The 23,815-nt window shown below is 44.6% G+C and overlaps 1 protein-coding gene across 1 annotated transcript in view; it reads right to left on the reverse strand.

Annotated features, from left to right (window-relative positions):
- LOC105674665 (T-box transcription factor TBX20-like) overlaps window positions 1-17,934 on the reverse strand; it is a 53,031-nt gene extending 35,097 nt beyond the window's left edge. Inside the window, exons 1-2 of the mRNA XM_012371167.2 lie at window positions 17,177-17,934; window positions 6,802-7,207 (exon numbers count right to left, since the gene is read on the reverse strand). Of these exons, the coding sequence (XP_012226590.2) occupies window positions 6,802-7,207; window positions 17,177-17,360 (590 nt within the window). The 5' untranslated portion in view covers window positions 17,361-17,934. The remainder of the gene's footprint in view (window positions 1-6,801; window positions 7,208-17,176) is intronic.
- Between the last annotated feature and the right edge of the window lie 5,881 nt (window positions 17,935-23,815).

Genomic DNA, 23,815 nt, shown 5'->3' on the forward strand with positions numbered 1-23,815 from the left:
GCACCCCGAGGCAGCTGCAGCCACTCGCTTATCGCCCGAAGCCGGCCTTGACGTGGACGACGTTTCCTCCGTGAGTGACTCGGTGCTCGACTTTCACCTGCTGCTCCGCGCGCGCGTTATGCTAAGAATAAATTTCGCAATCGCGCAAACACGCACACACGCGCGCGCCGCCGGTGTCATTTCTCGCAGCGGCACGATTTTCGGGATCGTCGCACGCGCATTAAGCGGATGCGCGCGCGAGCAACGTCCTATCTCCGTAAACATTAGACGCGCAAACGCGATAAATCATCCGGAAAATTGCCGCGGGGAGAAACGGGGCGCGGTTCCACCCTCCTGGATAAACGCGCGTCACCTATTTAAGTATCGATGGCGAGGCGATTGACGCCCTCCCTCGAGATCCGCCGCCCTTGCGATCCCTATCGCGCATTACACTTGTACCCTATGAATCCTGTGCTCAGTGACTCATGTTTTTACGAGGATCGCCCGGCAAACGAGTCAATTCGCGCGGCGCGTGTCGCTTTCGGATGCAAAATGCGTATGGAAATACGCCGAAGTAGGAAACAATGAACTCGTAAAAATGAAATTATACGTAAGATGATATAATTATAATTCAATATATTAATGTGCTCGTGCAAATTTGCGTTTTCGAAATAAGATCTCATCATGAACTCATCCGCTTGATAATTAATTCGAATCCATTAATTTGTATAAAATTAAATAATTTTGCAACATTAAGTCGCGGCGTTCATTCCGCTAAAGCTATATTCGCCCCTTCACATTAATTTTTTTGACAATTAATTACATGACCATTGCATGTGCGTTGTAGCTTACGATAATTATAATAACTTCACTTTTTAATTACAATAATTAAAAAATAGCTTCGCTCGCCATATGACTCATCTACCGCTTCCACGGCAAAATTATTGCGGCTTAAGCGGGCCAAATATTTTTCACCGCCACCTCTCACGATCGCGATAACAAACATCCTAATATTTCACCTGCGGCTAATTTGCTTCTAATTCCCACGCCGACGGATCGCTCCTAACTCGTCGGGACGCCTCGCGTCCAACATTACGACGCGCTCCTCCGTCAAATTAGGCGGAAACAAACAAGCCCTCGATAGCCCGTGGCTAACGAGGCCGTAATCGCAGAAACACCTCGACCCCGAGAGCCACCCCGAGCCGCCTTCGACCACTCGTATATCTTTCGCCGCGAGGGGGACGCGACAGAGCCCTTGACTGCCCCCGAAGGAAAGGGGCCAGCGCGCCAGTGGAGTTAGTACAAATGGATTACGGAAGCGCGCTGGATATTATACCGATCCGAGCCGTCTGAGCCGAACCTAAATGTTTGCCGAGCTAACGACTCTGCGCGCCAGGTGGGATCGCCGCTGTAGTAATTATGCCGCGGCTGTCGCGCGTTTCACGTCCAGGCGATCGTGACGCGCCGTCCGGCAGGATATTTCTGGCCTTGCGTGAAAAAAATAATGAAAAGAAAGCGACAATCGCCAGTCGACAACGGGCAGTCGGATCTCAACCGCCGACACCGGAGTGTCAAATAATAAAAAACTATCGACGCAAAGGAGATAAAATTGCATTTCATGTATTTTAATAGATCAAAAGTATTGATATCTTGCGTGCCGCGGTATTGTCCGTAAATGAATTTTGATTATCCAACTGACGACTGTTGCAACTGTCATAATATCTTACTTTAAAATCCCAAAGTAATCAACTGTAGTGATAACAATAGTAATAAGTCCGCAATTAGTCTGCGTTGATTAATTGAGCTTCGGCGAGTCATAAAACACGTAAGCATTTTTTGTCGCGCTACCACTTTGATATCTTTAATGCGAGAGACGCGATCTCCGGCCTTAATCTATCGCGGATTCTTCTGGCTGTTATCTCTCGTATTCGTTACGTGCATTGGTGTGTTTGGCTCACTCGGAGGCCTTCTAAGGCTGTTACCCCGCGTATTTACTATGTGCACTTCGTATAACCGCGCGAAAACGGAGTCTAAAATGAAGAGATGTCTATCTATCCCTCTCCCGCTCCCCCTATCTCCGCCCTCCCTTCGCCTCTCTTTCTCTCCTTCTCGCGACGTGTTATTCTCTGTGCATGTTCTCCGCGGTGTAACGTGCGCACGATCGTCCCAGGCCGGGTCGCGTGTGAGTGTATAATGTAGGTTGCTGGCACCTTGATGAAGGGTTCGCGTGACGAGTACCCTCTATCCGCCGGTATCCTGTCTCTCTCCTGACCTGCTCGTCCGCACCTCCTATTCCGTGCGGTTCACAGTCCACGGTTACCCACTTAAACGCTGAAAAAAAGAAAAAAAAAAACGCACACGGCCGCAACGACATCGACGCGATACAGTTCGTCCCGAGCGCGGCGACCATTTTCCTTTCCACCGCGTCTTCACAAACGCGTGCACTCGTCGTAAATTGCAACGTGGGTACTGACAAATTAACGTCTGCTAATTAAAATCGGCATTGTTTCTTTATTAAAATACTGGGAGGGGCGAGATCCAACGCTTGAAGAAGCCAAGAGCTGTCGCATTTGTATCTTAATAATAACAATTATAAGATTATTTGTCTCCAATTAATAATCTCATTTAATTATCCTTTCTCTCTCTCTCTCTCTCTTCCATCTTTCGTTCGAAATAAACGGGCTACCGTGCCACCGGCATTATTTTCTCTCCGTTGTCAAAGTTTCTTTAATCACTTCCGACAATATTTACCGGTTAATCGAATTTTAACGCATTAGTTTTCTTGTCTTTTGGGCAAGAAAATTTTACGACCTAAAGGAAACAATGAGAAAGGAAAACAGCGGGGAGGTGGCAGCTCGTAAAAAGTGGCGAGTGCCAACGTGGGAAAAAGAGACCCCCGAAATACTTGAGGAGGCACCGGAGGAGCTCACGGTCCCGGCGCCCCGTGGTGCCAGACAATTCCACCTGATTGGTCCGAATTCGTATTGTCACTCGCTAGACTGACGTTCAGCTCGCTCAGCTGGGATTTCGTGCCAAGTTGTTCGTGCTAACGACGCTATTCGTGCATCGCCGCGCTCTTGATATATCGATCGTCGTCGCTCGGTTGAGGACGACACGGAGAACAGCGACACGCCCTGGGATTACTCCGAAATTTTTAAATACGCTCAAGCATTGTGTCGCGCTGAGAATCTTCGTGGTCGCTTCTTTGTTCGAATACCCGGTATTCGAGAACCGTTTAAATTTCTGGTGAGCGAGATCTCGGGAAAATTTGCTTCAAATTAATTAGCGTGTAAAATGCTCGCTTAAATTAATTCATTGAAACCGACTTCTTTCGATCGCTTGGACATTTTTGTTGAAATTCTCGTCCGCGTATCGTTGAATATTGTTTTTATCAATTTCACTTAATATATGTTTTCACATCCTTATCGCAGTCTTTAAATACACACGGCCTTTAAATTGGTTGTAATGAACGTTGCGAATGGATTCTAATCGCGGTATCGCTTTCCACTTTCCGCCGAAGCCCGGGCGATAAGGCGGGCAGGCGTGTTCTCGCGCGACGACGTCTCAAGGTTGCACGGATTGCGGCGGGTTATTCTCAGGCGATCATCGCTCTTCTCCACCCGAGGCTCTCGCGGCGTTTTGTAATTACGCCGCCGTCCGTCTTATCCAAAATCATTCTGTATGTACGCGGCTTATCCAATTATCATCTGCTTTCCGCGCGCGCTCGCTCGCGTAAACACACATACGAACGTCTTCGCGGGCGTTATAATGTAAGCCGGCTCGATCGCGATTTCTGAAGTCTGCCTGCTGGAAGGTGGCCCCCAACACGTTACGTTCGAAGATAATTACTCGGCTCCCCGAGAGCCACTAAGTATTTCGTAATTAGAGGCCTGCCGGCTTATCCGAAATCGCACTCTCGATTACAAGCTCACGCAGCTTATCGATTATCATCTCGATCTCCTGCATCGCGCGCGCGCGCGCCCGGGAAGGCGCATACTTTTACCTTCCACTTCGTTCAGATTTCAACCGCTTCTCGCGTGGCTGAATTTTTTTTACCGCAAACACCGAGACAAGAAGAAGCACCGCCGATCAATCATAATTCTCAGGTGTCATTCGAAAATTATCCATTACTTCTCAAGGACGTCGACGTTCAGACATCCGAGAGAGAGGATCAAAGGAAATTTACCACACAGAATATTGAAGGTATAAAATATCGATATCCGCGCGCGCGCGAGTACCAAGCAACGATCGCCGAGATCGCAATCGAGAAGCAATGACGAGTCAGCGCGCGATTTATCCACCGCAGCTTTCTCCTCGTTCAGTGGATAGTGTGGCAACATAATAATACTACGTGTCGTATGTCACACATTGTTGCGCATACACGGCGGAATCGTGGGCGTTAATGGTCAAGTTGCGCGGCTTATCCGGAGTGCGCATCTAATATCCGCGCGAGCTGAACAAACACACACGGCGCATACCCGACATTGATCACACCTTGGTAACACCTCAAGGTTGCGCTTTAGTAACAACTACATCACCAAACAGCCCGAGGAATATCTTGGCGAACCACCAGAGCGCCCCGAGGACGAGCGAGAAGATACACATTCGGAATGCGAAGCGAGTCGCATGACGCTTTTATACGGAGCGCGATGGCGAATTTATCAAAACGGCAATCTGAACGGTCGCTCGGGGCCGTGAACTTCAGGCTTCTAATTTCATAATTTGTTGCCCGACTAACGATGTAGGTAAATGAGCGCGAGACGAAGAGGCGAAACGAATCCAGTGGGAGACTCGTCTCTTCTCACCGGAGGTCCCTTTTCTCTTGAATGCGGGATTTTGGGAAATTCCGATTTAGAATATTGTAAGTAAATTATAAGCCGACGCGGAGTCGACGCGCCGGATTACCCGCTCGAATCGGAGGCACCTGTTTGCGCAATCCACGAAGCGCGCTTCATAATTGCGCACGGCGGCGGCGGCTTATCCGCAATCACATTCGCTGTTACAACCGCGTGGCTTATCGGATTATCATCTACTTTCTGCACTGCATAAATACACTGACGCCGCTCGCGTCGCAAAACGCTAGCGCAGTGTCCAGCGGAGCGAGTGATTAATACGCCCTTGATTGTAAGTAAGGCACGTAGCTTAAGTGAATTAAATGAGATGCGCTGCAAAAATTAAATTACAGAGAAGTTGTAATTGGAGCAGAATTTTATCCACAATCTTCTCCTTTCAAATCCAGATAGCTTTGGAGTTATGGGTGAGATATTAATTATCGTCGTTGAAAGAGTGAAAATGGAATACTCGCAAAGTGTTAGAAAAATAATTGAGTAATAAGTTGGCGAGAAAGATTAACGATAATTTCACTGGACAAACATAAATTTCTATTTCTATGTTAGAAAGCGAAAAAGAAAGCATATTACTGTTATTGCCGTATATTTCTTGTAAAAAAAAAAAAAAAATTAGCAACACAAAATATAAAAAATTTGTCTCCGCAGAAGGAATTCTATTAATTTGACATTTTAGATGTTTAATTAACAAACCACTTCTGCAAATGTACAATTTCTTATTAAATAAAATAAAATTTAAAAAATTAAATATATAAAATTAAATTTAAAAAATTAAATAAAAAATATTCTTTTTTTGACCATTCAACTAATATTTATTACAACTTTAAATCTTCGTGATCATCGTAGAATTCTGATAAATTAAAGCGCGCGTCTGAATCACCTTGCATCTTAGCGAGTGAAAGATACTTCTCGATCTATGCGCGGTATTTCGCAATTAGCCTGAACGCAACGTTTATCTCAGCATCTCCGAGAGAGTTTCCATAGACGCAGTCTACAAACGCGAGCTACGATAATGCAACGCGACGGTCATCACGGCAGCGATTCAAAGTTGTATACACGCTTGGGGATAACCGGCGATAGTTACCAAGTGACCCCAAGCTTCCCTTGTGTGCACGAATATTTCATAATTCCGACGTGGTCACGCATCCCGGCCGCAGCTGCGAGGCCGAACTTTATTAGCATACCTATAAAAATGCGCGCGTTCGCGCGTAAACGGGTGCGATAAATTACGTCTAGAACTCCCTTAAATATCTCATAAAATGTCAGTCAATGAAATCCATTAGTTCAGGTCGGTACGCCGAGACCGCTACCAATGTTGGCGCAGGAGCTACTTGCCCGCGGCTTTTCCCGTTATTTGCTCGCGAATTAAAAACGCTCGTCTCGCTGTCGCGGTCTTTAAATACGGCCGATTAATAAGCGCGTGAATATGACTGCTCGTGTTAGAATATTGAAAAGATAATTGTGCCGAGCGCCGCTGCTCGGCGAAGTCGAAAGAGCGAGACCTAAAGGATATCTCTGTCGTGTCTGCGCCGCAGCTGCGATCGACGCATGCTCTCTAAGATCGATCGTAATAATTTGAAAAGAGGAACCGCGTGAACGTGTTATTTATTTTCAGACGCCGTCAAGGGAATTTAAGCACTTGCATAGATAAAAATCAAGATTTGTCTACAGTGAAATAAAACATATGTGCCGAGCAGTCTTCCAAATTTGTTTTTTTTTAAATTTTGGAACATTATTATAGTTCATGTTTTAAATTTTCTGTGTAAAGTATTTTAATTAAAAAAAAAAAAAAAATTAAATTTGGAAAAAAAATTCTCTGAGAAACATTAAACAATGTTAAATATTTGTCGTTCGGCAAGACCGCTTCGTCCAATTCGCCTCGTACGACTTAGCGCCGCGTTCTTACGGCGTTCCGCTCACTGAAACCTTTCCTTAGTGCTCTCACATTCTCTTCTGATCGATACGCGTCACTTACCTGCCGGTCTTCGTAATGATCATCTCCGTGCCAAGGTCGTTGAACTTGTCCCAGAGCTCCTTGGTCTCGAGGTGGCACTCGACATCGCGCAGCTCGTCCGAGTTACAGCTGGTTCTCAGGCGTTGTTGCTTCCTCTCGTCCGTATTGCAGCCATCCGCGTTGCACTTCCGCGCGGGCGTGCCGCCACTCGTGAGATCCTCGGCTAACATCCCGTGGACCGGACCATCGTCGACGCTACTGCACTCCTCCACGTCGACGTCCACCTCCTCGTCCTCTTCGTTCGCGGACTTTTCAGTGCCCTCGCTTTCACCCTCGCAGTTTTCCGCTATCTCGTCGCCTAAGAGAGCCTCCTCCGTCACCACCGTTGCCGTCGCGACGATGTTCACCGGCGATGACGTTCGAACACCTGCAATAATGCATTCTTTACATACCAGATCTGGCGTGAAACCACTTTTACAGGCTTATATATCCTTTCAGAGTGATGCGTTCGCTAAAAGAAGTTTCGGCCGCACGCAACGCTGATTATTGCTACATAAGCATCGGCCATACACAATGCTAATCGCATTCAAAACTAATAAAAAATATATAATCAATAAGAAATCTATTATTAGCATTAATTCAGTTAAGTTATTGTAACTATTGGTATTTATTTCCCTTGTAAGTTGTTTGTAATTCACACTGATGTTTTAGAGTGCATTAAATAATAAATAATCGTTGGGATAATAATAAATTTAATATATGCCAAACAAAATGCTACGTACTAGATATGATTAGCATGACTTATCGCACACAAACGAATGTTAATAGCCTCGAGCGGTCGTAGGTATCCTTATTATTTTTTTTTTCTAATATATTTAAAACAAACACGGTAATGTTCAAGCTTGTAAGAAAATTAATGATGGGATGATGATTCTTGAGAATCACGATGAGAATCTATATGCTTATATACATATTTGCAATAAAAATACAATATATTGCAATATGTTATTCAAGGAAAACCGAGGGTTTTGTCAAAGTTTCACTTCGTGTATTTTGTGGATCACTTTAATCAGTCTCGCACTCCTCACAATGCATTGGAAACTCGGTCTCGTCTCGAATACAACACTTACTCGTAATAAAACTCGTAAATTTTACGTATTTACTTGTTTTCGTCTTCTGCGTCTCGTTTGTTTGTTTGTCGCGTAAATAAAGACGAAGTATCGTCTTTGCGAACACATCGTATATAAACAAATATAGATCGTGCCGTAGCGACAATCAAGATCATCGATGCATAATATAGCTGTTTAGATAGAAGTAACGAGGTTCGTAATTTGGGAATAAATCTTTTTAAGTTCGAGCTAATTAAGTTTTATTAGATTTATTCGATTCGGAGAGATTAGTTGCCGAAATCTCCGGCGTGCAAGCGCGCGATAATCGCGAATCGGTTTAAATGAGCAAGATGAGCCCGAACGATACTGGAGGCCGGCTGTTAATTAATCGGCCGAGCCCCGCATCTGCCACAAGGTGGTGGTCGGTGCCTAATTAAACCGTCAGATTTTCAAGAAAGTCGATCCGCCGCCATTGCCGGTGTGTACACAATGTTAATTGCGCCCGGCTCGCGATATCGATCTGTTAATTTGTACTATTCCGCGCGAACAATGCGTCTTCCGGCGCGCGTTTATCTCAAATTGGATCCGTGGTGTTGCATCGCGCGAGTACACGCTCACGCACGTGGACGCCGGGAAAATTTATCGACGACTTGTCGTCGATGAGAAACGGCGGGCACCGTCGGCTCTCCTTCCGAGCCAACTGTCTGTCCACGCGGAAAAAACTATTATCGTATTCTTACTTCTTCACTTAATGCCGCGGTTACCGCTAGATACGGCTGTCTGATACCGGAATTTAGTATGAAAATCGTGTGATTGATAATCAGGCATCGCTACGTTTACATAGTGCTTGAGATCGTAAGCTTAAAAGTTATTCGTCTAGCATCAAGATAGTATTCAATGTTAATGTGTGTTCGCGAGAAGCATGAGACCATCCTGGCGACAAACACAGAGAATCAACATTTAAATGCCTTGTTTTGATTTAGTAAAGAATAATTTATTCAGAATAATCACGAACGGATTCTAGCCGGAGAAGGTACGTGAAAGGTGCAATGCGCGCGGCTCGCTGAACTAGAAAATGCCTCGAACGCACGACCGCTGCGAGAGAAGACACTAATTCGATGTAAAACGCTTCCCGTTTTCTTTCTGGCTTCTGGTCACCACGCCGATTTCTCGAATGCTACGCGTGCTCAAACCGGTTTCGTAAAATTTTCGACGATGATGACGACGATTACTTTCGCCGTTTCGTACGTCACGTTACGCGCTTAGCAATTTGCATTTTGTCTCAACGAAACGAGAAGTCTTACGAGATTTTACGAGCGACTACCGGATTTCTTAATCTTCTCGAACCTGCTTTTTCTTCGCTACTTGAAATTCGTAGAAATTTATGTTTTTGATCAAAATAAATTTCTTTTACATTACAATATTGTAAGCTTTTGGTATCTTTCACGTTATAAAAAAAACACGTCAGAGAGATCGTTAAAATCAGACTCATGAAAGAAATCAAGGACGGAAGAGCTGGCTGTGATTGTAGAATCAAATAATGCCTCTGAATATTATAGTTAACTGTTCAAATCTTTTTCTTTATTTCCTTTCACTCAACTAAAAGTCCGACAAAAGCTGATCTCGCGAATAGTTCATGTATTCAAGGAATACGAAATATAATAGAAGATCACACTTAGCTCACAGTCGGGCAGTAACCGGCTCCTTTCCTTGCGATTATTTTTATGGTTCCTCTTTCCCAATTTTCCGTGTCTACGTCTCTTTAATCGTTTAGCTAATCCTTCTCACTCTTCCTCTTCTTTCTCTCCTCGTCTTCGCCCCTGTCTTTTCTTTTACAAATGCACTCCTTTCTCTGTCAACTTTCGCAAGACAAAATGCCCCGAGAAACCGTTGTCCAGCTCTTTTGTTGTCCTCTCCTCTCTTCTCTTCAAAGGGCTCTCTCGCCATCCGACCAATCAGCTCTCGCCAGCAATTTTTACAAGGATTAGTGCCCTCTTATACAATAAGCAATACTCGCTATTATCAATATCGACCGAGACCTATTTATCTCGTGAGTTTATTATAATATTATCTCGTGAGTTTCTTACAATATTTTAATTCTGAAATTTTAGACTTTTTTAAAGTCTGATTTGCGGGACATCGAAAAATGTACAAAGTATGGCAATTTTTAAAGAAAATATACATAATCGTAAAAAAAAGAGATGTAAAAAATATTTTTGCTTCTTCTGACATCATATGCCAATTATAATATTCATTTTAAACATAAAAGATTGCGGTAAAATAAACAGAATCCTAACTCGGGAGCTCGAAGAATATAGATTGTACGCGATCACGCGAGATACGAATCGATACAATTTTCATGAATTTTGCGCGAACGCGACGCAGACTGCTGGTAGCGCCAAAAGGCACAGTGTGCGTCTTAAACGCGGACCGTAGTTACGCGGCATCGCGTGCTACTCGCGCGTTGCGTGCGAACACATCTGCGTGCACGCATCCACGCATACACACGGCCGGCTAATAATAATGCGCTGCGGAGGCCACGTTCGCAGTTCGCATTGCGGCACGCGTGTCACGTCGTTCGCAAGTTACACGTAAAGAGGTGCAACGCACGCATACGCGTGTCTACGGGCGTTTCCTTTTATTTTTTTCTCTCGCGATGTTTCGAAATCGCTCGATTTCCTTATTGAGCCATCGGGGCGCCGCCGAGGACTGGGCTGGTTCCGCTGGCAAAACGCGTTCGCGCGCGAGAACAGCCGGTGGACGCGGGCTCGATAGGGGAAAAAAAGAGCCCGGTGTGTTAAAATTAACACCTCGACGCGCGCGTCTCTCGCGTGAGCCGCGGACGCGCCGTTGTTGGCCTTCCGCGACGTCACGCACGGCAAAATTGCTCGGGCGTGCATCGCGCCCCGGCATCGCTCGTTAATTTGTGAACAATCAGCTTTCCGGTTGAAGATCTAGTCGTTTCATCGACGATGCGCTCTCCTCCGTTCCGAGTATGAGTTTAAAAAAAATATTACGCGGAACAAGAACAGTGATGGCGATAAATAAATAGATAAAAAAAAAAGATTTCTAGAAAAAGAGAACCGTGCAATGTCTAAGAAAAAAATATTGCTAAAAAATTAAAAAATGATAAATATAAAAATCAAAATCAAAATTTCCTATATACATTTCGATGATTTCGTAATATACACATTTAAATCAAAATTAATACAAGTGATCTCTTCGTTTTGCTCGCTAGCCGCTCCGTGTTTCTTCAGCGTTAACAAGAATAAACGGCCAGTAACTACGAACGTAATTTCGGAGTTGCATGAGGCATGCAATGTGTCACATGAAAAACGGGCACGGTCCGCTGCCACGCCAATGGCATGGCTTAAAGAGCCTGAATCTCGCGTACAAGCATACAGACGCCTAAAGCAACACCACGAAGCGTACGATGAATGCTCTACCGGAAGCTTTCCGGGCAACACATGGAGAAGGAGTTAGAGAGTACAGTCCCAGCGAGTGTGTGCGCGCGTGAGAAGGTGGTCCCGCGTTGCACGTGATCTTTTAAGGCCAGAAGAAATATGACCAAGCTACTGACGTCAGCTTCCTTTTGCCGCGACCGACGGCCGACCACCCAGAATCCTGTCACCACCCGGTGCCCCGGACGCCGAAGGACGTCGCTCGAGAGAGGATTGACGCAGGCGCGACCCGAATAATGATCGCGTTACCGGAATCGCGATTTTTATCCCGGCGAAAAAGAGGAAACGTATAATGCCGTCCCGCAGGTTCCAGCGCCGAGTTCCAATTCCGTGGGAGACCCGAGATCGGTTCATTCAGAGTCGAATGCCTCCCGTGAAATCAGGTGGATTTCACAGCGCCTACTGTTGAGAGAGTCGAGCTGTTCTCATTCTGATAAATTATTTCGTAAATGTGGTCCAATTCGGATTAATGTTCTCGACATGCGCGCAGCTGCAGCTAGTTGTCACAATTATTTGCGGATTATAAAAAAATAGTCGGGGGAAAAAAAATAATTTCTTTTTACATCATACAAGTGCAACGTGTGATATCGCGATATTAGTATACGATGCAAAAACCGCGATAATTATAGTTCAATCGAGCGCGGCAAATGTATTATCTTGCATTCACGTTCGATGCGAACGCGATCCGGTGGCGAAGTGTGATAGCTCTTAATTAAGGTAATTTGTAAGAAATAATCGACATACATCGAAATGGCGCAAAAAAGTGCAGTGAGTGTAAAATCGACACATCGCCTTGTTTCGTAATAGATCGTCGATGTGACGCCATTACAATTATTGCCGATGGATTAGTGGCGCGTTAAAGATAAATTGCGTTTCATTTCAATCGCGAAACACGCCGCCACTCGATCACGCAAACACAATTTCACCTCGCAACTGATTACCTCGGTATATTCCGGGCGGGAGATGAAGTTTAGATCAAGTTTAGATTACGGCACTGCTCCTCAAGAGAGATTCAATTCATTTTCAGCGATTCCACATGACAATTAAAGCATGCACGAGTTATTCTTTGGGGGGGGGGGGGGGCGAGTTATTTCCGCGACGTATTATTTTCACACGAATTTCGTTCAATTCTGAATTAGCTGAAAATACATTTCACATTTTTCGATCGTCATCTGGAAGCAGCTGCGTATTTCGAAAAGTACAACCGAAGCTCAAGTTTCACTTCACGTAATTCCTTAATTCGAGTACCCTTCTTCCAAATATACGTAGCCGTGCGTATATTGGGCGGGCGAGGGTTTAAACCGGTTTGTAACGGATCCGCTAATTTCGCGCATGCAAGACGGCGCGCGGACGAACGAATCCGATTTCGCTACCTAGGAAATTAGACGAGGAAGCGCAAGGATACGCGAACCGGTTTCGGATCTCGCGCGGGAAGCGGCACTCTCGTCGACGATCTCGGGAATAACGAAAAACGACACCGCCGACGGGAGGAGAGAAACGGAGGAAGGAATAAAGCAGGCAAGAAATTGCTCGCGCTTCGCGTCGTAATCAATTCAAATCTGGGTTAGCCGACGATCGTTACTCGCGCCGCGGCGCGTCTTTTTGCGCCGCTCCGCGCGCGCGGAATAATGCATTTGTCGGGGACAATGATTGCGATCGCTCATAGCGATACGATATCGTCGGATCCCATGAATCTCTAATTGCGCGCAGCCGGTATTTAATGCTCGCCCACTCCGCAGAAGGCGGCGAGTGCTCGCGAGCGCGGCGACAATTAAGAATCCGCCGGATCGCCGCCGGCGAGTGTAATGGCGTCGTTAAGTGCGCTAATGTGATTACTGGTTGAAAGGCGGCGGACGAGTCTCTGCCCGGCGACAAAAACACACCGAGCGTTTCATGTTCGCGGCACAAAAGTGCGGGTTGCATGGAAAAACGCGAGCCGCGCCTTTTTTATCTCTCTCTCTCTCTGTCATTTCCCGCTTCGTCTTCTCCTCATTCTTTTTTTGCGCTTGCATCTCTCGATGTGGATAATGCGAAATAAGATGTTATCAGCCAGTAGAGATGCTATTATGAATCGCGAATGTAAATGAACGCTCGTGTTTTTTCATATACTTGAACTTGACAATATATCCTGTGAAACTGTCTTACTACTTCTTACTTCTTGAATAAGTCCTTGAAAGAGGAAGAGAAACTAAACTATTAAAAGATTTCTCAAATATTTAAAAAAAAAAACAAATTATGATTGCGTACCAAAGTATGGTGATCTTCATTTAAATATGTTAACACATGTCTTATCTTGTAATTTTATAATTACCTTATCGCGCGCATTTTATAATTGCACCGCAGTACATCGACCATTACATACATTGTCGCGCTCACGAGAGAATACACACACGCGACAATAATTTCGCAATGCTGATACAATAAACTGCACACGTATGACTAAAGTCTCGCAATGGCCGACGGCACATGCGACGCCTGTCCGTATTACGCGATTTTTATATCCGCGTGTACGCGCGCATCTTCCGATTGCTGACTGATTGTTTCCCACACGTCGTAAACTCAGTTTTTTTTTTTTTTATAATTAAGCGCACAATTTTTATCAACCGCAATCTTCACGGTGTGAGATTTTCTTCAACCGTGGAGTTTTTATAATCCTGAAGTATTATGTTATTATAGTGCAAAATCTGATTTTAAAAAATCCCATTTAAACTCAAATCGTTCGGAGATAAAATCTTCCATCTAACTCCTCAACACTTTTGTCTAAATAACAAAGTGCTGTTATTAACGTAGAGCTTTACGTAACTTCGCAGTTCTGTACGTATGTTTCTTGGCGAGTTCTACATCCAATTTGCATCGAGTTTCTTTCGTCGCGGAAAAGTGCCATAAATCTGTAGATTCTTTACGGAAACTCGAGAATCTCCGATCTCTTTAGATCACCATCTGCTTAGCACGTCTAGCGGATGCTCGTTAATTCTGGTGCGAACAGGTAAAATTTACGCGCAATTTGTTGGCAGCGTCAGTCGCAGCCGGCGTTCCCGCTGCATGAGTGCGACCGCTATTTTGGACGCTAATTATCGCTCGGCTTGCCAAACGACGCTTTTTTCCCGACGCGCAACGCCTGATGAATCGCGTATTCCTAATTAACGGGACAGTGTGCGATCAACACTTACCCTAGACTAATGTACTGTTGTACACGGATAAAATTGGGTGTAGAATGAGAATCTTATTATTGTGTTATTGTGAACCTCAATAACATTCTCTCCACATCGCGAAAATTACGGTAAAGTTAATTTCGATGCAAATATGAAAAAAATACATGAAAAACGAGAAAATGTATATTCTGCGTATAAAAATAACTTCTATTTTGCATTTTAAATTTTTTAATGCATCTAAAAAGATTTTATATCAATTTTCTAATAAACTACCTGATAATTGGATTCTAATAATGTCTGTGCAATTGTGATTAATTCAGATATTTTTGTTGAAAAAGATTATTTAAGGATTAAAATATCTAAACAAAAGCCTAAGAGTTGCAAAATTCAAAATTTCGAAAATCCTAAGACTTGAAAACTTCAATATTGGAAAGATTGATAGTTCATGATACTTTTAATAACGTTTACCTCATTTTTAAATCATTAACAAAGACAATATTCATACGCTGATTTGAAAAGCATCACTGGAAATAAATGCGATTACAGATTTGAGTATATTTACAAGTTTCAATAATAGTTAGACTAATAGCTAAAATCCTGAAGTTAACAGATGCGAGAGCATAATAGCCCGTTCGCTCGGACGGAGCAGGCCGTCGGATAGAAAAGCGAGCCGTAATGTGGACAAAGTAGTGTACACTCTACGCCAGCAACAAGCTTTAAATAAGCTCGTTAAGTCGTAAACTGAGTTAACCCTAAGATGAACCCGTAACTTAACCTTCTGCAACCCGAAAAGACTTTTATTGCGGCGCTAACAAACGTGAAATGATTTGATTTACTAAATCGGATTTTCCGCGATGACACGTGCAACGGTGCATGTGACATTTCTCGAAATATCAGAAGTACGAATAATTATTAGAATTAAAGTGTTGAGGATAGCATAAATTTTTAAAAAACAATGATACAATTGTAAAAGTAAATCAAGAGGAAAATGGGAATTTAAAACTGAGAAGATTCTAAAATTCGCATATATAATTCGCACAAAGCGACACAACGAACAATCCTTATATTATTTAAACTGCGAAAAGCTATAAAGTAGTCAGAGGGTATTTCTTTATGCAGCTAATATATTAATTCAGTTTTAACAAAAGTGATTTAATATTTTATTATTCGCAATATTTCAGTTATATCTCTTCCTAAAAAACCGACTGCTTTTTCTCACATTATCTGCAATATTTTCACATAGAAATGCAAAACTTAGTTTAACAATTTTTAATTCTTCATGTTTATTCGTAACATTATAATATTATTAATTATTTCTATGACTCTGGACGAGAACACTATCTCAATACGTATAAAAATAAATCGGCAACTGCAAAAAAAAAATAGAGATGAAGAAATTTTCTTAAACGCGTTTTCGTTTCCGACTGTACGGAATTAGGGTCTGTCTTCGTGACGGACTACATTACGGTTCCTCACGACGCCATGAAGATACGATTAAATTGTTTTACGACGATGTTGCAAAGTGCGTTCCATCGTTTACGACCACCGCTGCCGGCAGCAATGCGCGAAACAAGTCGCGTTCGCGTTTATCACTAACGCCTGACATTTCCATCAACTTCGTTTCTTTTTGCGTCCGCGTTCCATTTGCGATAGTTTATTTCTGACACTTTCCATTGTCGTGACGTGCCACGAAAATGTCGATGTACAAATGCCACGTTTTAAATGTTTCAAAACGAGTCAAACAAAGGGTTTAAAGTTTACTGATAACTCTGTTTAAAAAAATGCCACTTAATAATCTTAATGAGTGACACGTAATATAAAGATAGAAAGTCCGAAAGGAAAAATGCACAAACGATTGATAAGCACAAATCCGACTTGCTTAAACGATAACACTGAATTAACAGATTAACGGCTCGTGGATGACAAACTCCTATCAAAACTGCGCGAATTGAGTAAAGATAAAAAAAGTAAAAACATCAATCAATGAGTTAATTGAATTATACTATTTCTAATGAACATGCAATCAGATTTGCTGCGAGCTCGTAAGAATATGCTTTGCTCAAACATTTCAAAGCCTAAGAACCAATTCATAAAAATTCTTATATGCTGATTAATGACAAATAATTTCTACTTAAAACGACAGTTCAAACAATCCAATATTTACAAGATTATCGCTAGACTTCCTGTTTTTCAACTTTCTTATCTTATCGTTTGGAATTATGTCAGCATGTCAATAACAAACAATTCACAAGATTAACGTTATCCAAGTAGTGATTATTGATAAGCAATGAAATTAATGCCAAGTGCACAACCAAGTTACTACGAAATAATCATTTCTGAAATTGTTATCTGCCTCTGACTTTTACACCTATCGCAACAATATAGCTCCAATCTTTTCACGCGGCACTGAATGACAAATTTTATGTATCTATGATCAACTTGAAAACAAGTGTTCACGTGTAACTAACTTTAAAATCTCACGTGCTTGTTCACACGTTTACTCGAACGATACACAAAAGTCATGTCAAAATGAAGAATAAGTACAACATTTTTACGATACATTGAACCTTCGCGACCAAAAATGTTATGATCACGCATCTATATGGCTGACTGGGAAGAAAAGGTTTCTAAAAATATCGTCAACAATTATTACGTCGATGAAAATGAAACTTACGGTGATCCAAGGCAGAATCGGTGACGAATTCCTTGCCGGTCGGGCATTCTAGGCTGGTATTAGCGATGGCAGCAGCGTTGCCGATGCCCTGCAGGTGGTAATGCCCCAAGGACGGACCCCTGGGCGCCATGATGGCCGCGATGCTGAAGTCCGTCGATTTTCCCCTCTCCCCCTTCGTAGGCATCCCTCCTCGCGCCTCGACGACACTCTTACTCGTACGCGTTTAGTCTCTTCTTACTCCCGGTCGATCTGTTCCCTCTCTTGCGTTTCGCCTCGCGATTTATCTCACCGTCGACGTTCTTCCTCTTCGAGGAAAGTCGCGAAAACCACCACCCTCACTCGCGACAAGGCATATTAGGCGTCCGCCGGCGTCCCCTTGTTTCTCTCCTTTCGTCCTCGCCCTGTCACCAGGCGTTCCTTCGCGTCGACATGACGGTTTTGCGGCAACGAGAGAGAGGCGTCTGTACCTCCCACCGGTGCTCTCTCTCTCTCTCTCTCTCCTCGAGGCAACTACAAACGCGATCTCTCCCGCGTTATCACTATCCACCCTTGATCGTCGCTGACTGCGATTACGTCGGCTACGTCGGTTGTGATCGCCGTGTGTTGTCACCCGTAGTTGATTACTGTTGTGTTACTGCGAGGAAACGCGCGGCACACAACGCGTCTGCGCTGCTCGACTTCCCGGACTCCACTGGCTCGTCGCTTCTCCTCCCACGCACACCGACTGCCCCACCACGATGCCACGCAGCCACAGCGGTGTGCGGTACTACGTTTGGTAACAGGCAATAAGCGAGATCCTTGCGCGCGCAACATCGATCGCCAGTGGGCAGACACCGTCGTCCAACGGCATCATCCCGACCGATCAGACTGCTCTCTCCCCCCCCGCCATCGTGTCGACGAGCCAACCCGGGTCACGATGTAAGAGAGGAGAGCGAGCTTCCCAATGCCATACGGTGAAGGCGGCCCGTGCGAAAGACGCTTCTTCGCTTGCCACACCCCGGAAACCCGATTGCCACCACCAGCTACCGCCGTTCTCCCTACCAGCGCGGCTGCCACGACGACGACGTGGGTATCTCGGAGTGGCGTGGCAGCGACACGGTGGCCGCGCAACGACGAAAGAGAGATCGATCGACCTCTCGCGCCGGATGGCCGGCGTTCGTACATATCTACGTACCTCCGTCGCGCGCAATGGCGTAGGACGGAGCTGCGGAGAACAAACGCCGCATGATTCGTTTGTCTGTTGATTAACGCAAGCGCTTAAGCACACCCTTAACTTATAGATACTCCCTAATTAAACAACTTATCTTATGTAAAGAAAAGATTAGTAGTAGATTGTTTAAAATTGATGGCTGTAGAGAATCGTTGTCTAACGAGCGCTTCAATCGAACATGAAAACTGTTACGCGCGAGATCAAAATGTTTGCTGAGAAAAAAAAAAAACCTTCGGTAATCGCGGTAGTATTATTGACACAAGCAACGTTGTATGCTCTATTACATTCTCTTTACTGACACGTATATTTTCTCGGAGCAGGCAGCAATAGAGCGAGGAGAATTTATTTAAGCCGCGCCTCGAAAGTAAGTACACGGCTAAAAGCTTTCGCGAGGCGTCTGAGAGAAACGACGAGGGTTGTTTGCACCGGGAATAATCATAAAAACCTGTTGGAGGGTGTAACCGTCGACAGTGTACAATCCGTTTATGCCGGTTGCACATTGTAATTTGCACAAAAAAGATCATATCTTTGACAAGAGTTACCCGAACTAGCGTGACACGCGTATCTGTTCCGTAGCTTTGTAACATTCGACATTAACTCATGTGTTCTCCAAGATTACGCCACCTTTCCATCATTTGCGACATGATTGATAGCACCCTCCCTCATCGCCATTTCCATCTTTTAGAGATCACGAGACCAGCTTGTCTCTTTATTTCCACAAATCTGCTGTGTGTTATTTAATCGCAATTAACTCTTTAACCCTAAATAACTTTTAATAGTAATTAACTTTACTCTCCACATATAAAATAGCTTCTTCCTACGCGGAGAAAATTTTATATTAATTTGTAATGCATCTCAAATCACTATTTTTTTACTATCTGTGGACTATAATGATATTCTAAGATATATTGTAATATAACATGGTAAAATTTCAAACACTATAAAAATTACACTGCTTTGTTTTTAAAAAAATGACAATAGTATTTATACTTATAATTCCTCCATGATTCGCGGCTACTTTCGACATAGATTTTGATATAAAATTTTCTCCGTGTATTTATAATTTCGACAATCGATATATCATTTACAGAATTATTCTTAAGAAATTATTCAATAAGAAATAACAATTTTCTCATCTCTTTGAATAATTTGTGCAGCTTAAAATGCTAATTATTTTTTACGTCTATTAAAGCAGCATTTATTAATAATTCTATTCGTTATTGGCAATTCTTGCTGACCAACAATGTTACTAACCACACTGTCGACATTTCGCTATACATTTCATCAGTGTTCCAGAAGCTAATATCTCCTCGACGGTGCTTCCCAGCAGAATTTTCACTCGAGACACGTATCGCGGATATTCGCCGAGAGCGGTAAAACGCGATCGAGTTCCGTGAGCATTATCGTCAGGAGCGAAACGAGAGACGGGGTGGCTGCGGAGGGATAGAAAGGTATGGATAGACGTTACAGCGAGCGCGGTAATAAAACCGCCGAAGGAAGCGATCGAAGACGTAATAGGAACCGTTGGAGGCAGCGTCCGAAACGTATCCCGATCGATCAAAGCGCCCAGAAAATGGGCCCCGACGAGACAATTTCGATGGGCCGCCTGGACCGCCGGCGTGTACGTGCGCGGACGTGTCGGCGAGAGGGCCAGCGAATAGCGCGAGGAAGAAGCGGGAGAAGAGGGGAGATGGATTTACGGCGTGTGTTTAGGCACTTAGGCGCTTTACCTAGCCCCCTTTATTATACTAATTTCTCGGGCATGTCAAAATACCTATCGTATGTATGTACCCGGCCTCCCGAATTCTATTCGACACGCTGGGTGCCCCCGTAGTCGAGCGCATAAAAGGCCCCCTAAAGCATAAAATATTAAGCCCTCTCCCCACCCCCCCCCCTTCAGCCCCTGCCATCACCGGATCGTCTTCAGGTAGCTGGAGAGAAGCTAGCTCGCGCGCAAGTCGCTAAGTCGTCTCCCGTGAACCGCAGGGACGAGCCTGAACCCCGTAACGATCTCCCTCCCTCCCCCCCCCCTCTCACACCCCTTCGTCTCGAAACACTTCCCGATGTTTTTAAGGCGGCTGCCGGGACGTGTCACCGTTGCTTTTCACAGTCGTCACCCGTGGTGAAGCTTACCATTTAACGGACTACGACTGTATCCACTTAACTGCGTGCGCGCGGTCGCTCTCGGAAGTCATGTGGATCTAAAGCGCGTTGTTAAATGGGTATTATGACCGCGTGACCGCAGTGTGGATTCGGGATGATCTTGTGAAGGGATCGTCGCATCAACGAGTTTTGTCACGCGTGAAACCTGTAGAGAAAAAATGTGTGATTCTACTTGAAAATTAAAATACTATCTTCGCGTGCTACTGTAATAGAAATTGCATGATTGTTAATTCAATGTGCCGAAATATAGTTTTTAAATAAATATAAGAAATTCACACGCACATTTGAATTATTTATAATTAAAATTTGCGGCGGATGTTCTCTCCTTTTCTCCGTACTAATGATATCAACTTTAACTATGAAGCGCGTATAACGATCTCGCGTTTCATAACGGGAAGGTAATAGATCAATCCGGTATCGGCGAGTGCAATCTCGATCAAATTAGTAAAATTTCCTTTCCGCTGACAACAATTTCCCCCGGAGCGAGTCGCGCTACGCCGGTTTGTTGCTCGCGGCAACCGGCTGGGACGGCGGCAACAGCAGCAGCTCGGATGCAAATTGCATCTCGACGGTTCGCGGGTGGGAAAAATAAACGAGAAATAAAACGGGCGAGTTGGCGGAAGGAGAGAAAGCGAGCGAAACCCGCCGGAGCGAGGCCACTCGATGACGGGGGAACGGGCGACGCGGGAGGGGAAGGAATATCAAGGTGGAAACGGAGCGGGAGGGAGAGGAAAGGGCGGACGGACGCGCGTTAGTCGAAGGTGGATGCGGAGAGCCGGTAGGATCACGACAGGGTGCGCTAGGGAGGGGGGTACGCAAGGGTCATTCATCATCGGAGGAGAAGAGAGGCCTGCGCGAACACATCGTCGTACCGTACCGCACCGACCGATGGTGGTGGAAGACCCCGACGGAGGTGGAAGGCCACCCACGCGGAACGATCGGGTTCGGTGGCGATTCTGAGGCCGAGTACACCGACACCGACGAGACTGTGATCCTATCGCGGATCTCTATACGTACGACTGGCGCCCTGGCCAGGTGATCAGCGTGTTACGCGACGCGCGTTAGCCCTCTTGATGAAATATTTCACTCCCGCGTTATCTAGAAGCCGCACGTGAAATGCACTTTCGAATGGCAGTTGAAATTCTACGTTGTGTATTGAAAATACAATGGCAGGATTGTACGTATAGAAAATTTCGAATTCCAAATTGTTTTGGATTTTTAAATAAAAATTAATTTGAACAAAATAATCCGCTGTCGGAATTAAGATTGTTACGACACGGTATGCAAACGGAGGAATGAAGAGACGCTATTTCACCAATCGCTCTTCAATCGGTCCCACCTACATCAGAGCCTTTTCCTCAAGAAGACCACTCGCCGAGAAACCAGTCGAGCAGAGTTACAAACTCCGAGCTCTTGTGGCACGAGCTTCTCGGCTGTTCTCAAGTGGCTCCTGGAGAGGGTAAACACACGGTTTCTCTCCACAGCCACCCCCGCCCGGCCTCGGGCGGTCCTAATAATAACGACGAAATTACCGTTCGTGGCGGCGATAACGAGGAGACGATGTCGGGGAAAGACACCGAGTATCCTGTCGGTAGGGACGGAAAGAGCAAAAGAGAGATACAGCGGGAGGGTGCGAGCGGGGAGGGTAGAAAAGGGACAGCATCAAGGCGACTCGTGGAAAGACATGGGCTTCCGACGACTCGAGGACCGCTAAGATCGAGGACTCAATTCTGCTCAAGAGTGTCGCGGCGCCAGCCCTTTTCAGAGAGAGCCTCTGGAAAATAAAACATAACGCCGTGTAAAACGAGAACTCGTACACATATTTCTTGTGAAACGCGTCTCCCGTGAGAAAAGTATAATTTTGAAAAAAAATTCAAAGACATTTCGTTCGACTTCGAAAAAAAAGATGATTATGATAGCAATTTGGGAAGAACTTTTTGCGAAATTATCGGACCGGAAGATAAGAAAAATTTCATACTAATTAAATGCAAACAAAATTACACTTTGAATAAATAATGATAAATAATAATTCTATTCAAATCAGTCGCGAAATCGGATAGCTTTCGGTATCGAGAATCGCGCCCATTTAAATGGATTAAATTTGAAAAAAGTATCAAACTCGAATACTCTTTCGTCAACAGTTTCAAGTTTTTTCTCAAGCATCTTGTATATCGAGGAAATGTTCTCTTAGAGCAAAAGAATCGACAACCACGCGCATAAGACATATCCTCCTCGACCGCTCTTTCTTCGCACGGCGTGGGCGGAAAAATGGTGGAGCGTTCAAGAGAAGCGAACAAGAGGAGAGGCAACGGAGAAAGTACAAAGAAGGAGAAAGTAAATCGAGGGGCGGGAGGATGAAAAATAAAAAAAAAAGAAGAGGAGGATAAAGCAGAAGAGGCGTAAGAACACGTGTAAGGGGCAGAAACCGGGCTGTGTATCCCATGAATAACCCATGGCGGGGTGCAGCACGTTCGCTTTCGTGTATATCCGCAACCATAATCGTACCGGAATATGGTGGTACATTATGTGCGTTCGCTAGCATCGACACCGCGACGAATGATGTGGATATATGAGAATCCGGGGCGTATGCACTGCCATAATGCGCGAGAGGTTCATCATGCGAAGACAAAATCGATTCCGAAGTACCTGGAGAGACACACTGACGAGATCCCTTCCGTCGTGACTCGTGGCGTGAATCGATGAATCTCAATGATCGAGAACTCGCTTCATAATAATTGAAAATTTCAATGAGCTTATTATTTTTTCCGCCCGATAACTCGAATAATAAAACCAATCTCATTGCGATGTAAAAATTAATATATGTTGATGTAACAGAATGCGACAAACAAATATGTTAGATTATACAGCGCGATAAAATTAGATGTGTGCAATCGCGAGGAAATTTTACGACTTCGCAACTTCCTTTTCCATCTGGAATTCGGAAATGAAATACCATCGACAAAGTCACCGGTCTGGAAGATGTTAAATACCTGCCTAAGTTTGCGGTGGACCGCGTCGTATACTACAGCACAATGCCTGTCCGCTGGCGTTGTTGCCTGTACATAAGCGCGACACGCTGGTAGGTATATCGCCTTGGACCCGTTTGGAATCATCTACCTGCCACGTCGGGGCCCGGTGTGTAGCATTAAACATCGCACGATGCTTATCTAAATCCACACACGCACACGCACACGGGCGGATACACGAGCAATGGCTTTCGAAAAGATAACGCGATTATTTAATCGCTTCATTAATTCGCTTGTCTC

Source organism: Linepithema humile, chromosome 1, assembly GCF_040581485.1.
Source record: "Linepithema humile isolate Giens D197 chromosome 1, Lhum_UNIL_v1.0, whole genome shotgun sequence".
In the NCBI taxonomy this organism is placed as follows: Eukaryota; Metazoa; Arthropoda; class Insecta; order Hymenoptera; family Formicidae; genus Linepithema; species Linepithema humile.